The sequence below is a fragment of the Cyprinodon tularosa genome, unplaced genomic scaffold (genome assembly GCF_016077235.1).
Source record: "Cyprinodon tularosa strain WSP-4 unplaced genomic scaffold, ASM1607723v1 ctg589, whole genome shotgun sequence".
Classification (NCBI taxonomy): Eukaryota; Metazoa; Chordata; class Actinopteri; order Cyprinodontiformes; family Cyprinodontidae; genus Cyprinodon; species Cyprinodon tularosa.
In genome coordinates this window covers 406916-420427 of record NW_024039328.1, presented here as the reverse complement: position 1 = coordinate 420427, position 13512 = coordinate 406916, and the positions used below count along the sequence as shown (strand labels likewise).

At 40.5% G+C, this 13512-nt stretch overlaps 1 protein-coding gene across 2 annotated transcripts in view; it reads right to left on the bottom strand.

Annotated features, from left to right (window-relative positions):
- LOC119797544 (galactosylgalactosylxylosylprotein 3-beta-glucuronosyltransferase 1-like) overlaps nucleotides 1-13512 on the bottom strand; it is a 40705-nt gene that overhangs the window by 2386 nt on the left and 24807 nt on the right. Inside the window, exons 3-6 of one of the 2 annotated variants that reach the window (XM_038306660.1) lie at nucleotides 10737-10878; nucleotides 9594-10096; nucleotides 7697-7993; nucleotides 4567-4672 (exon numbers count right to left, since the gene is read on the bottom strand). In XM_038306660.1, the coding sequence (XP_038162588.1) occupies nucleotides 4586-4672; nucleotides 7697-7993; nucleotides 9594-10096; nucleotides 10737-10848 (999 nt within the window). In that variant the 5' untranslated portion in view covers nucleotides 10849-10878 and the 3' untranslated portion in view covers nucleotides 4567-4585. The remainder of the gene's footprint in view (nucleotides 1-4566; nucleotides 4673-7696; nucleotides 7994-9593; nucleotides 10097-10736; nucleotides 10879-13512) is intronic. The other variant, XM_038306661.1, reaches the window with a different exon arrangement.

The window sequence follows — 13512 nt, the reverse complement described above, 5'->3', positions numbered from 1 at the left end:
GTTGGCTGTGGCTAAGAATCAGAAATGTTGATGGCTTACAGCCTTTATTTATCCATTTTTCCAGCAGTCTTCAGAACTCCTGGCTGACTCAGAATATTTAGTTTTATAAAAGAAAAAAAAAGGTTTTTGTTTTTTAGTGTACATGATATAATTTTTTTTTATCGGGACTAGTTTTGTAGCCTAATATTAATTGTAATAACCGCGGTATTCTAGCGTGAATAAATTTTCAATGTTGTGCTCCAAGCAGACGCGGACTAGAAAACAGCCAATCAGAGAGAGAGAAGGCGGAACTTAAGGCATAACAACCAATGAGAGTTGAGTTAAACAGCGCAGCACAGTTCCATGCGCTGCTACATGAAAGGTACAGGAGAGACCAGGCAGAGGAGCTGCGAGAGAAAAAGAAGCCACTGCTGCAACAACTGCTGTAAATTATAAACATGTTGCTCACATCCAATTATTTGTCGGGACAATTGGGTCGGTTCAAAATTTTGGTAGGGACATGTCCCTATGGTCCCTATGCAAACCTACGACCATGCTGCAGAGGTGGAGTAAGGAGAACAGAACAAAGGATGGACTAATGAGCTGAATAAGGAGCAGGTGTGGGTGGAACTGGCAAGAAGGAATCCAAGGGGAAAGAAAACAAGCACAAGGGGGCAACAGAGAGGAACTAAAAAAATGCTTGAATATGATGGAAAATAAAAAAAATATATAAATAAAACAGAACAACTGATAACAGAAAACTGAAAACTCAGAGTCACAACAAATGGGAAGAACCATAACAGTACATCTTCAAACAACATCTTAAAAAGCTTCATACCCTTTCCCTCATCTCTATCAAAATGGAAAATAATTGTCATGAGTTGTATAAAGGTTGGTTGAGAACCCAAATGGAGATAACAGGAGGCTGAAGTGAATCTTGTGGTTTTAATGAAATAACAGAGGCAGACAACCAAAATTTCAAAATACTAAAAACCAAAAATCCAGAAAGCATCAGGGAAAACTCATGGGGGAAGCCAGAGACGAGCCAACAACAAAACAACAACAAGGAACCAGCACTTAGAGACTGCAGAGGCGTACTATATAAGTGGAACAGAATAAACGGTGGGCTAATGAGCTGAATTAGGAGCAGGTGTGGGTGCTAACTAGAAGGAACCCAAGGGGAAAGGAAACAAGCAAAAGGGAGCAACAGAGAGTAAATTAAGACTGCTTAAATATAATGGAAAATAAGAAAATATACCAAAGAACAATAAAACAGAATAACTGAAAACTAAAAACTCAGAGTCACAAAAGGGGAGAACCACAATAATCATACTCAAAGTCAGTTTCAAGTTGGTTGAAAGCATCATGTGAACATTGGCTTTGTTCTATAACTGAAAAAAACAGGGGAATGGACTGATATCCACAAAAATGTACCGAGGTAAAATGACCATTATGACCTAAAGACACAATCATCCAGTGTTATTATTACCTTTCTAAATTTTGTTTACCCAAATGTGTTTGTCCATTTTTTAGCTATAGAGAAAATGTCAGATATTATAGCTGTGGAAAGAAAAATTATCTGAGACCATATCTATACTAGGCTGCATAATATGCAGAACAATGCAGCCATTCTGCCTATAAAGCCTCAAACATGATGTTACAGTCATTACTTACTGACCATGGAATGCCCCCGGATATATACATCATTTTTTTTTTTTTTTTTTTTTACAGCTAGATCATAAAAACAGTTCTTTGTCCCAGATCACATATACATATGGATGCCTAGATGCAGAGGGGGGGAGATGATTTCAAAGACTTGTTTTGTATTTTTTTTCCCAAAGATTAAAGAGGCCGGGTCACATACTATGATGTGTCATACTATGAATGTACAAGACACTTTAACCGATTCTGGCTGCATACAAAAGCTTTCTGAATAAATCATGCCACCATTTTGGCTTATTCTATATCATTTTTTTCCCCCCACACTTTGTCTTTGATTTATATGTTCGAAAATATAAGGGTTTTTGTTTATTTAATTTAATAACAGCACATAATAGGATTCATGATTTCGTGCATGCACACCATGAGTAAACTTAGACAACAGAGAAGCAAAACTAAAAACCTTGAGGATGAGCGCTTGGTGTATGAAATTATTTCAAGATAATAAAGTCGTAAAATTACGAGAATAGGGTCTTAAAATTCCGAGATTAAAGTCGTAACATTACGAGAATAAAGTAAAATTATGAGAATAACGTCGTAATATTAGGAGAAAAAAAGTCACAATGAGAATAGTCATAAAATTACAAAAATAGTCTTAAAATTACGAGAATAAAGTAATAAAATATGCGAATAAAGTCCTAAAATTACGAGCAACAGGTTGTATTTTATCACAACTCTTACAAAAAGCATTTTCTTCCCTTAAAGGGATAGTTCGGTATTTTTGACATGAATCTGCATGGCATCCCGATCACCAGCGGCATGCAATCACACTGACTTACCCCTGGCAGCGTCCTGTGAGCAGAGTTATCGTCCAGTTTTGGTCAAGCCGAAAGTAGTCCTGCAGGTTTTTAGGAACAGCGAAATAAAACTTTTCTCTTCCCAAAACATTATGTGTCCAAAAGAGTGATATTTTTGCATCCCAAAAACATTGTAGTGGAAAAAGTCACACGTCGTTATCAATTGGTCCTATTTTCTCTCTGTTCGTATCAGTGCGCGCCGTCATTCAGACAGCGAGCCCAACAACAGCCATGTCTCCCTCCGCCGCGGAGGGAGACATGGCTATCAATAGGGTTATCAATAGGACCAATTGATAACGACGTGTGACTTTTTCGTCTGCCCTCATACACAGTCTCTGACATGGGTCCCCAGTTTGTGGCCCGCTACTGACAGGAGTTCTGTGCTATGCTGGGTATCTAAGTCAGCCTCTACTCTGGTTTCCACCCCCAAACTGACGGCCAGAAGGACAGTCTCAACCAGGAGGCTGAAGCTAAACTTTGTCTCATCTGCAATTCTGACCCCAACTAAGTGGGCTTCGAATCTGCCTTGGGTGGATCATGCTATAAACTCCACACCCCCCACCGGGCTCTCCCCCTTCTACATTGTGTATGGCTTTCAGCCACCAGTGTTCTCCGTCAAGGAGAGGGAGTCCAGGGTCCCTTCTGGCCGTCTCTCTGCCCTGAGGTGCCAGCGCGGCTGGAGGTGGGCTCCCTTCCTCCCGGACCCAGGGCTGAGCTGACAATTTCCAGGGGGTCCCAGCCCCACATTATCAACCGGGTGATAAGGTCTGGCTCTCCACAAAGGACCTTTCCCTTAAGGTGGAAAGCAGAAAGCTGGTCATTGGACCTTTCCCTATCTCCAAGGTGGTTAATCCTGTGGCGGCCCATCTTCACCTGCTCCCTTCTATGACGATCTACGGTCATAGAAGATCCTCCGTCTCCAGTGTCAAGCCGGTCAAGACCTCGAATCTTGACCACATCACCCCTTGATATATCTTTACACACAGAAGACTTAGGAAGAATGTTTTGGAACTCTGCGCATATCCCCAAAGCACATGATGGTGAATAAATAAATAATAGATCAAGACAGATGACCAGATTTGTTTTTATCTAAACAGGTGAAAAGAGCTCTCGAAGTAAATTGACTGCTTGGTTCATAAAAAGGGGTCACTAGAAGTTGTGTACGATCAGATGAATATGCTACCTGGAAGCAAACCCCCCCCCACACACACACACACACTCCTTCTGCCATTGTAGTGAGGACCATGTGTTGACTCTCATTAATTTTCTGTCATTTTCAACCCTTTCTATGCCTTAAACCTAAAACTAATCCTAAACCTAACCATTACCAATGCATCCCTCTTCCTAACCCTAATCCTAACCCAAATGACGCCATAGCCCTAAACCTAACCATTAGATAAATAGCATTAGAGGACCAGCAAAATGTCCTCACTTTGCAACAACTGGTTCTCAATTTGATGGTGAACTTGGAAAAATTGAAAAAAAAAAAACTGCTAGACGGGTACACACACACACACACACACACACACACACACACACACACACACACACACACACACATGTTGTGTCACACCATCCTTGTTGGGACTGTCACTGATTTCCATTCATTTCCCAGTCTTTTTTAACCCTGTCTCTGGGAGTTACTTTGTTTGTTCAAGCATGATAATTAAGTTTCCAAAGCTGGCATCAGAACCATAATAAATGTAATTAACATTGCATACCAATTTCTGACAACAAAATACAACATGAAAGACCAATTCTTCACAGTTCATAATAAAATAAAATTAAAAAGAACTTTACATGCTAAAGTCTGAGTGTTGGTAAAAACTGGGATTAGAAAGAGATAAAATATGGATGGAAATTTAGGAGGTATTTTGGACACTGAAGGGTGTTGCTTAGGATTCATCATGGTCTAATTACAGTCATAAATAACATTTTCTTTGATCTAACTCTGTAAAGGAAGAATGAAGAATGTTCTGTATGAAGTACACACTTTCACCTTGGGCTATTCCCACAAAATCACTGCACTGTGGAAGTGCATTAATTTGCATTTCCAAATCTGTGCTATTACCTTTGTCAGATCAAGTACATCAGATCTCCACAGTAGAGTCTGTAAATCCTTTCTTGCCCTCGTTTACGAGCACCGGTTTCTCTGTCCGTGTGTGCCATACTAATACCTGCAGGTAAGCAGAAAGGCATGGATGAGAAGAAAGCCAGTCAAAATGATGAAATACTATCGCAGAGCATTCGGCTGTGAATAAAGGCCTGTTTTTTGTATCCTGTTTTCCTGAGATCTCTTGGTGGAAGCATGTAAAATATTCAAAAGTGGCATCAACCTAATAGTTGAGTAAAATCTACCAGTTTTTTCATATTGCAGGAAAGAAAAAAGACTAAAGTAGGGGTAGCCAGGTCCAATTCTCCAGAGCTTCTATTCTGAAATACTTGTTGTGTTACACACCTAAATCAAATTAATGGCTCTTTACAGAACCTGGCTGAACTGAGGACTACTGATGAGGGATGCTTTTAAAACTATTTAAAACTTCTAGATTACGTAACCCAATTTGAAGAACAAGTGCCCAACTTACAGTAGCATATTGACGACCACCTGCCTGTCGCCTTTGACAGACATGCGTGATTCTCAAAAACTGTAACTCCTGGACTGTTTATGATATCTCAAAGATCCAAAAAGTACCAGAAGGCAGAGAATTACACTTGCAACCTTACCTCTAATTACGGTAACGCTTAGGACTTAACCAATCACAGATCAGATTCAGCAGCAGATCAGATATTTGCTCCGTGAGCTTTTCAGGAGCGACAGCGTTCTGGTCCTAGTGTTAGAAATATCTCAGTGTACTGTAGCGCAACATTGTTTTTGGAAAGTAAAAAGTGCAAAGGACATGTCCCCTCTGTGCCCCCATTAAAATTACACCCATAAGTCTAAGATTTTAAAAAGCCTAATTTTCCCATGTCTGTAAAGCAGGGGTCCTAAACGTTTTTCAGGCTAACGACCCCCAAACTGATAGTGAGATGGAGCAGGAACCCCCTAATTTATATATTGTATGAAATTGTGTTATATCAAACAGGACCTATAGTCACTCTATTAACTATGGAGTAATGTTACAAAAGTCATTTTGCCCTGGGATTATTAAAGTATTTATGATTCAGATTCTGATTCCCCGTTAATGGGTCAGGTGTTGTGAATGAAACGGTGCCCAGCTTGAAAGAGCTCCTGTGTGTCGCTGAATGTGTGCATTGAAGACTGAAAGACATCTTCTGCCTCCATTTATCTGTTTACTACAGTGTGTTGCCTTCATGTTAATGTGTATTTAAAGACATTTCAATTAGTGGAAAAAATTGCTGGTGGCACTATAAAAAAAAAAAAAAAACTTAATCAACCAAAACTTTCGTGACCCCCATGAAGTACTTCCATGCACCCCCTAAGGGTCGCGGACCCCCTGTTGAAGACCTCCGCTTTAAAGGATTACTATATATTTAGCTCCCTGCAGCTTCTGTCCTCCTGAAAGAAAAGCCTTCCCATAACATAAGGCCACCAGAACCATGTTTTATTTCGGAATAATAGTAATTAGAAGCTATTTGGTTTTCCTACACATATTTTGCATATCGTCCTCTTCAACCCAGACTTGAAGCTTGCAATCATCTCCTCTCCTAGACGATTTGGACCAGCACAAGCAGAACTTGAGGAGCTATTTTTTTGTAGCTGACTTAAGCAACAAGGCCCAGAGGACATGCTGGTGGGACTGAGATTCCTCAGGCTTCTACCAGAGATCCTGAAGGAGATGTCTCGGGAGAGGGATATCACTCATTTGGTATGACTGCTGCACCCATTCCCTCTTCCTGGATAAAACGGGAAATGTGTAAAGGTACTGCTGACATGCAGTAGTAGCCTTTCAAAATATTCCCATTTTTCTTGTTAGGCCCTTGTCTGGTCTTTTGCTGGTCCCCCTTCCTTTGCTCTTAAACATAATTTTTGTACTAAAATATTCTTACTGTCATGATTTGTGGACATTAAGATCTATAGAGATCTCTATCTATAGAGAAGCATTATCTTCTGGTCAGACCCTGTAATGAAGTGAAAGGGTGGTGTTAGAGTAAATAAATATGCAAGATGGGGTCACTCCAGTAGTTGGAAGTTGGAGGGAAGTGGGCTACCATTTGGCTGGAGTTTGACTGGGAAGGGCCATTTTGAATGGTTGCTACTGTAGCAACATTTGCAATATTGCATAAACAAAAAAATATATTGTTTTATGTGACCTTTACTCGATTGGTAAAAGTTTGCATTAAAACCTAAAATAGAGTTATGCTTGATTTATTTTGTTGTACAACTTTAGGCAAGAATTGTTCTAATGGCGTCTGGGCTAAATAGGCAAATATTTGTCATCAGCACTTTAGCCCCCATTGATGTTAAAACCTTAACCTTAACATCCTTAAATCAGCCTATATGTGTGGCTGTTTTATTGTCTTCACAAATCACGTCAATTCAGACTGAGGAACTGAAGTGCATTGGAAGTGCATCTTGCAATTAGAAAATCCCACCCATACTGGAGATACTATTTAATTGTAATCGGATATAATCAAACAACATTGAACTAACCCAAGTCGTCCCAACCTAAATAAATAGGTATCACTGAACAAGAGCCATTTTTGCTTTTTTTTCCAACAGTAATCCTATACTTTGGCAGAGCACGTCAGCAGTATCAGTCCTCTAAATCAGCCACAACTCGTCAGTCTGTTCTTATCCTACAAAGAAATGAGTAGATGCTTAAATTTTGTGTTAAACCTGAAGATAGTAAGTTGGTTTGGATCTCAGGTCTTGGTGTGGGCCTAGCTGAAAAGCTCCCAGCAGACTAACACATCAGCTAATTAGATATCTTAATACAGACCATGAAAAGCTTTTCAAGCCAAGCTTGCCAATTAAGGAGGATGGCTCCTTCAGATGTTATTCATTAACACAAAAATGATGGAAGATCTGTCCAGTTTTCCCCATAAGGTTTCTGCTAAAACCATTGCTCTTTATGATGCAGTTTTATTTTTGCTACTATTCTCCAAGAAACTTCCAAAAACCTTTTTTCTCACTACAAATCCATTCAATTTGGTTCAGTGAGTGACCTGAAATCCCAATTTAGGCATTTTAGTTTATGCTTGCAATATCACAAACACTGAAAAATCTCAATGAGACATACCTTAGTGCAGTTTGAAGCTTTAGGCTCCAGCTCACTCAGAGTCACCAGTTCCTTTAGTAAGCTGCTCTCCTGATATCCTCCTTTCACCCCTCGCAATTTGAAATAAGCCTGAGGTTTGGTTAGAATCAGGCTTAGGTTCACTGCAAACCCAGCCATGTCTATGGCAAAAGGTCGGTGTGGGTCGAATACAGTTTTCCAGCCATACACCTTGCCTAGAGCGTTTATCTTGGGTGATTCGTAGCGTAAGCCACCCACAAATGCAACGGGCCACACAGACACCTTTTTCGTGGACCTCATCTGTTAGATGAAAGCACAGAGATAAAAATCACTCACAGGAGGTCACAGAAATCATGTCACACTTAGAGAGCAGGCCTTAAATTAAGATATGCAAAAGGATGACCAGAACAGGACACAAGTATCCAACTGTTGTCAGTAGGATTTTTTCTCTTATTTTGTCATAAAACATGCTTGTGATTAAATACATCGTCATGACTTGGCGCTGACTAGTGGCTTAATTCTTAATTTCATTCACCTATCTAATTCTTTGCGGTTTTCTCATCACTGCTCAACATATCCACCTGTGCCAGCTTCTATTTAAGGTGCTTGTTCCCATTGGTCAGCGGCAGATTATTTTCATGCCCTTGGTGAGATTTTTTCTAGAGTTACTAATTGTGTTCTGATTGCCTGATCCTGACCCGCTTCTGTATTCGGACCTTTAAGCCTGCCTTCCCCTGTTCTGATCTGTTTGCCTGAGATGTCTTCGGATTCAGTTGGATTCTATTGTGGACTGAACCAGAATCTGCCTCCTGACTTTGCCCTCTGGAATATCCTGCCTTCCATTGTCTGTTTGGATTTGATCTGTCAGTTCTGTGTCTTTCAAGGTTTCAGCCTCTGAACCTCTCTGTGCGACAACCATTGCAGCTTGTCAGCTGACCAGTTGGTATCTACCTCGTTCTCTGGGCACAGACTGAACACTAAATCAGGTTAGTTAGTCACATATTCAGATCATTGTCGTGATTTCCTCTCTCCAGAGTTACCTGCCTCAGACACCCACAGACACACTGCTACTCTGATCCTGTTACTTTAATAAACGCTTTTGAAGTTATCTCACCGTCTTTCTTGCCATAATACTGGCTCCCTCTGTTCTGAGTCATACATGCATGTACTTGATGCTTAAATTAAAAAAATTATTATTATTTCCTTTTAAGTCGTAGGGAAGCGGCTGTTCCAACCATTGCATTTTTAAATTCTCCCGAGTGGTGCACGAATTTACACAAGTGAATAAATTGAATGTGATTGGTCATTTATCAAGGGGGCGTTGCTGTTGTGGCAAAAGATTCGCAAGCAAGTTTGGTTGTGGCCGGTTTGTCAGAAGCATCTTGCTAACCAGTTAGCAACTTAGTGCTAGTAGGTTTCCAATGTGAAATTATATTGGGCCCAAGTTGCCCTTAGAAACGACACTGTCAAGGAACGCTATTGACAACGAAAACATGCAAGAGGAGGAGAGTTTTGTATCGGAGGTTGTGGAGGAAAGCGGGGATGAAGATGTTGTGGAAGAGGACACCAGGGCGGCAGATGCTTGGTTTGGTGTAGAAGGCTTACAGCCGTACATGTTTGAGCCCTTGCCTCAGCACATTTCCTTGGGTGCTATGACTTGTCCAAGGGTAGCTAAAGCAACTATAGCACATAATTAGACACAGGCTCTATCCGAATGTGAGCCCTAACCCCTGTACCATTTTAATAAGAGCCCAAATGTCTTGTGGAAAAGAAGTGGACTCAAATTTCCCATAAATTGTCAAAACTAATCAAAGACATAATTTTAAATGTGAAGTCAAAACTAAATAAATAAATAAAAAACAAATTAAAAAAAGCAAAGATATCAAAACATTGTTCTCACCTCTTCAAACAGCTGTAGACTGTACGTGTTGTCATCATCTGCAAAATAAACGACTCCAGGCTTGCTAAAGTTTACAGGATAAGTCTCTCTAAGCCACCGCAGGGCCAGGTTCCTCTGCAGCGTACCACGGGGTACTCTGGTGTTCCTGCTTTCCCCTCTGGTTTTATAGTTCAGAGGAGTCTCCACGTTGAGGTGGGTGAAGTTAAGCCCCGTTTCCTGAAGGAAGCGGCTAACTAGAGCAGTCCTCCTCTGGGAATCCTCCACCACGATCCAGTGCAGGTTGGTGACATGAAGCAGAGTGTTGGCCAGACGAGTGAGTTCAGCCTTCTGCACTGGGCGGCTGTAAGTAGGAGTGATGATGTGGAGAGTAGGAAGGGTTTCGGACCAGGGTGGGGGCCGGATGTACACATACTCGGTCTGGACAACGTGAACGCTGTCACGGTTCTGAAGTGAGAGGGATTCCTTTAATGCTCGGGAGTCTGAGCGACTACTGATTGTGTTACCTAGTGTGAAAAGAAAAAGGCAGGCTGAAGCTTTTGTATTCATGGAAACTATAGCACACTGACTGATGGCTTTATGTTGAGTCTTGAGACAGTGGGCCTCATGGAAGAAGAAAATTCGCTCCTAAATGGTTTGATATCGGAAAAAGATGCCGCATTCACAATTTGTCTTCTTTTTTTAAACTTCTCTCTGGCGCAAACAAAATACTTGATGTACAATTCTTGTGTAATCAGTCAGCAGTAATCCAAACCTAGCTTTTCACTAACTCAAGAGACTTTTTTAACTTAGAAGCAATTTTCCATTTTAAAATCCAGTATAAATCAGGCTACAAAATGTATGTATTATGCAACTCTGCAAGTATAAATGACATTTGTATTTACTGATGATAGAACTGTAGGTCACTGCACCTGCAGCTGCTATTTCGGATTCCATTGTTATTAGACTTTTGAAGAATATGTATTTCCGAAGGAAACAATTGATTTTTGCAAATATGAAATAGAATAAATAACTGACATTAAGAGAAATTGAAATTGCAAAGATCAGTATTAGGGAGCCAGAACCAAACTACATTTTCTGGGTATAACATAACACAACAAAAGAAAAATATATCCACAGGCACCAACCCAAACACTGATAATTTACCTTTTTGAGCAGCGAGGACAGAGGTGATGTTGCTTTGGTGCCATACACTGATGAGCAGCGTCCAAGGTAGCACAATCAGCACAATGGCAATAATGTCTCTTCTCTTCGGCATCTCCACTGTCACCTTGGGTCATCTCACTGTCTGAAAGAATACAGAATAGGGTTATGTGTAATTTCTTTTCTTGCCCTAATCCACCCATGCCATTTGTAATTTATAAACAAAGTCAAATCATAGCTGTTTTCTTTCTGAAAAGACATGGTTTGTGCAGATGCTCACAATCTTAGCCCTCTGGGCTAAATGTCTAGCATCTTTTAGGTGTTTCCCTACCCCGCCACACCTATCCACTCCTTGGAGGCTAATGAGGCTACATGAAGCTTAGGTCATTCGCCATTTGCAGGAATATATCATCTATAAGTCTGTTGTGGAGAGTGTGATCTCTTCCTCTATCATCTGCTAGGGTAACAACTTCAGATTAAATGACTTAAAAAGAGAAAAGATAATCAACTAATAAAGAAGGCCAGCACTGTACTAGGAACTCCTCTAGAGATTTCAATCTGAAAAACTCACAGAGAGAGAAAGATGCAATTAGAAGAGTTTATTGATACGATAGTTTGAACTTTGGCGCTCAGGCCTCGGCAGGAAACATAAACGCTGGTTTATACTTTAATGCAAATAAACTGATGTATGAAAATAAGGATATTCCCCCCGGGCCTGAAACTGGTGGTGGAGTTTAGATAGATGAAGTTTGGTTAATCCATAGAGGCTGGTATACAGGGTGATGCTTGAGTTAGATGTCACTGAATGAACAAAGTTTGCATAAACTGTCCATGAAGAGCAAGCATGAAGCGACTGTGGAGAGAAAAAACTCCCCTTTGGGAAGAAATCTCTGGCAGAACCAGGCTCAACGTGGCGGTCTTCTGCCGGACCGTTTAAAGTGACAGGGAACTCCATGAAAGTCTGGAGGGAGTACACACTGGAGGTGAGGTTGAAGGAGCATCGAGGAGGAGTCGGATGAGCTTACTACAATGGTGGAGAAGGGAATGGAAGTGGGTTGTCTGAATCAAAGTCCGACATAGGAGCGATGGATCTTGCGCTTGTTGAAGAGCAGGCCGAGAGATGATTTGGAGTGGCTTTAAGTAGAGTGCTGGAAGATGATTGGGCATCGAGGAAAGTGGCTTGAAGCGGGTTGGCTGCGTCGGAGGCGGATCAGCCTCAGATTGAATGGAAGTAATCAGAGTTTCTTCAGTTGAATTTCCGCCTTAGCTTCATAATTTCACAAAGAAGAATTCTTCATAAAGTGAGGAACATTTTAAACAACAGTGTACATACTCTTCAGAAGATTTTTAAACAACAACAAAGTATCTTGAGTCAGAGGCTTCTCTGGATCAGGTGCAGGAAAATAAAAACAATTAAACATCATTGATCTCACAATGGAGAAATTCACTTCTGCATCTTAACCCACCCCCTTGGGGAGCAGTGGGCTGCCCCTGTGTGGTACCTGGGGAGCAATTGGGAGTAAAGGGTTTTGCTCAGGGAACCAGGGTGCAGGCTATGAGGATCGAACCAGGTACTTGCACCCTTCTCACAGCACAAGGGCACTGCTCTACCCACTAGGCCAAAACTCCCCTGATAGACAGACAGCTACAGAAGATCCTACCTCCCTACAGCTCTCAACACCTACAACTTAAAAAATATCGTATGACTTATTGTAACTTTTAATTTCCCTTTGGGATTGATTTCCCTTTGGGAGTATTTTTGAATTTAGTTTAAAAGAATATACATCAGAAGCAGGGACATATTTATAAGGATTTTTGCTAGGTCTGTAAAAACAAGAACTTAAATAAAAAGGTCCTATATACAAAAAGATGTTTCATACTGGCTTTTTTGAAATTGAGTTTTACTGATTGCCTTTGAAAGTGTTTAATCTTGTGTAAGAGTTTTGGTGTAACTAGACTGAGAAAATGTGGATTATGGAAGTGGATTATATGCTAACATGGTATATTTTATATTTCAAGTGGAACTCGACCCAACACCTTTTTTTAATATAAAATAAACCTGCATTTTTCCCCCTCTTTACATGTGAGAGTTTTCATTCTACAATATGTATCTTGAGCAGTGGCTATTGCACTTGAATTTCCCTACTTGCAATAACAGGCACATCCAAAGTTGGTCATCGAGGGTTGCTGGCACCTGCTGTGTTTTGAAGTTTTCCTACTTCAGCACTGCTGATTTCCATGGTTAGATGATTAATAGGCTTATGCTGAACTGCAATCATCAGAATCAGCCGTACTGAAGCTGAGAAGCATTATAAACCTGTAAGACAGCGGCCCTTGAGGACCCATTTCTCCCATTTAGAAATTATGTTAGAGACTTAATCTAAAAAAACAAAAAACAAATCCAGAAATCACAATTTACGATTTTTCAAGTTCTTATTTGTATGATACAGCTGTGTATCGGCTAGAATTCTGACCCTCAAAGGTGAAAGCTGGTGAAAAACTACAGGAAATGTTTGACCTCTGGAATTGCAAACAAAGGCTACTGTACCAAATATTAACATCAATTTTCTCAGGTGTTCAAATACTTATTTGAAGCTGTATCCTACAAATCAATGGTTTTTTTAGATTATGTTTCTCACAGTGGACATGCAGCTACGATGACAATTTCAGACCTCCATGATTTCTAAGTTGTTCAAATACCTATTTTCCTCGCTGTACATGCTGGAACACACCTATGTCACTGCGCACCAACATATAGAATCTATGAAAAAATCTGTGA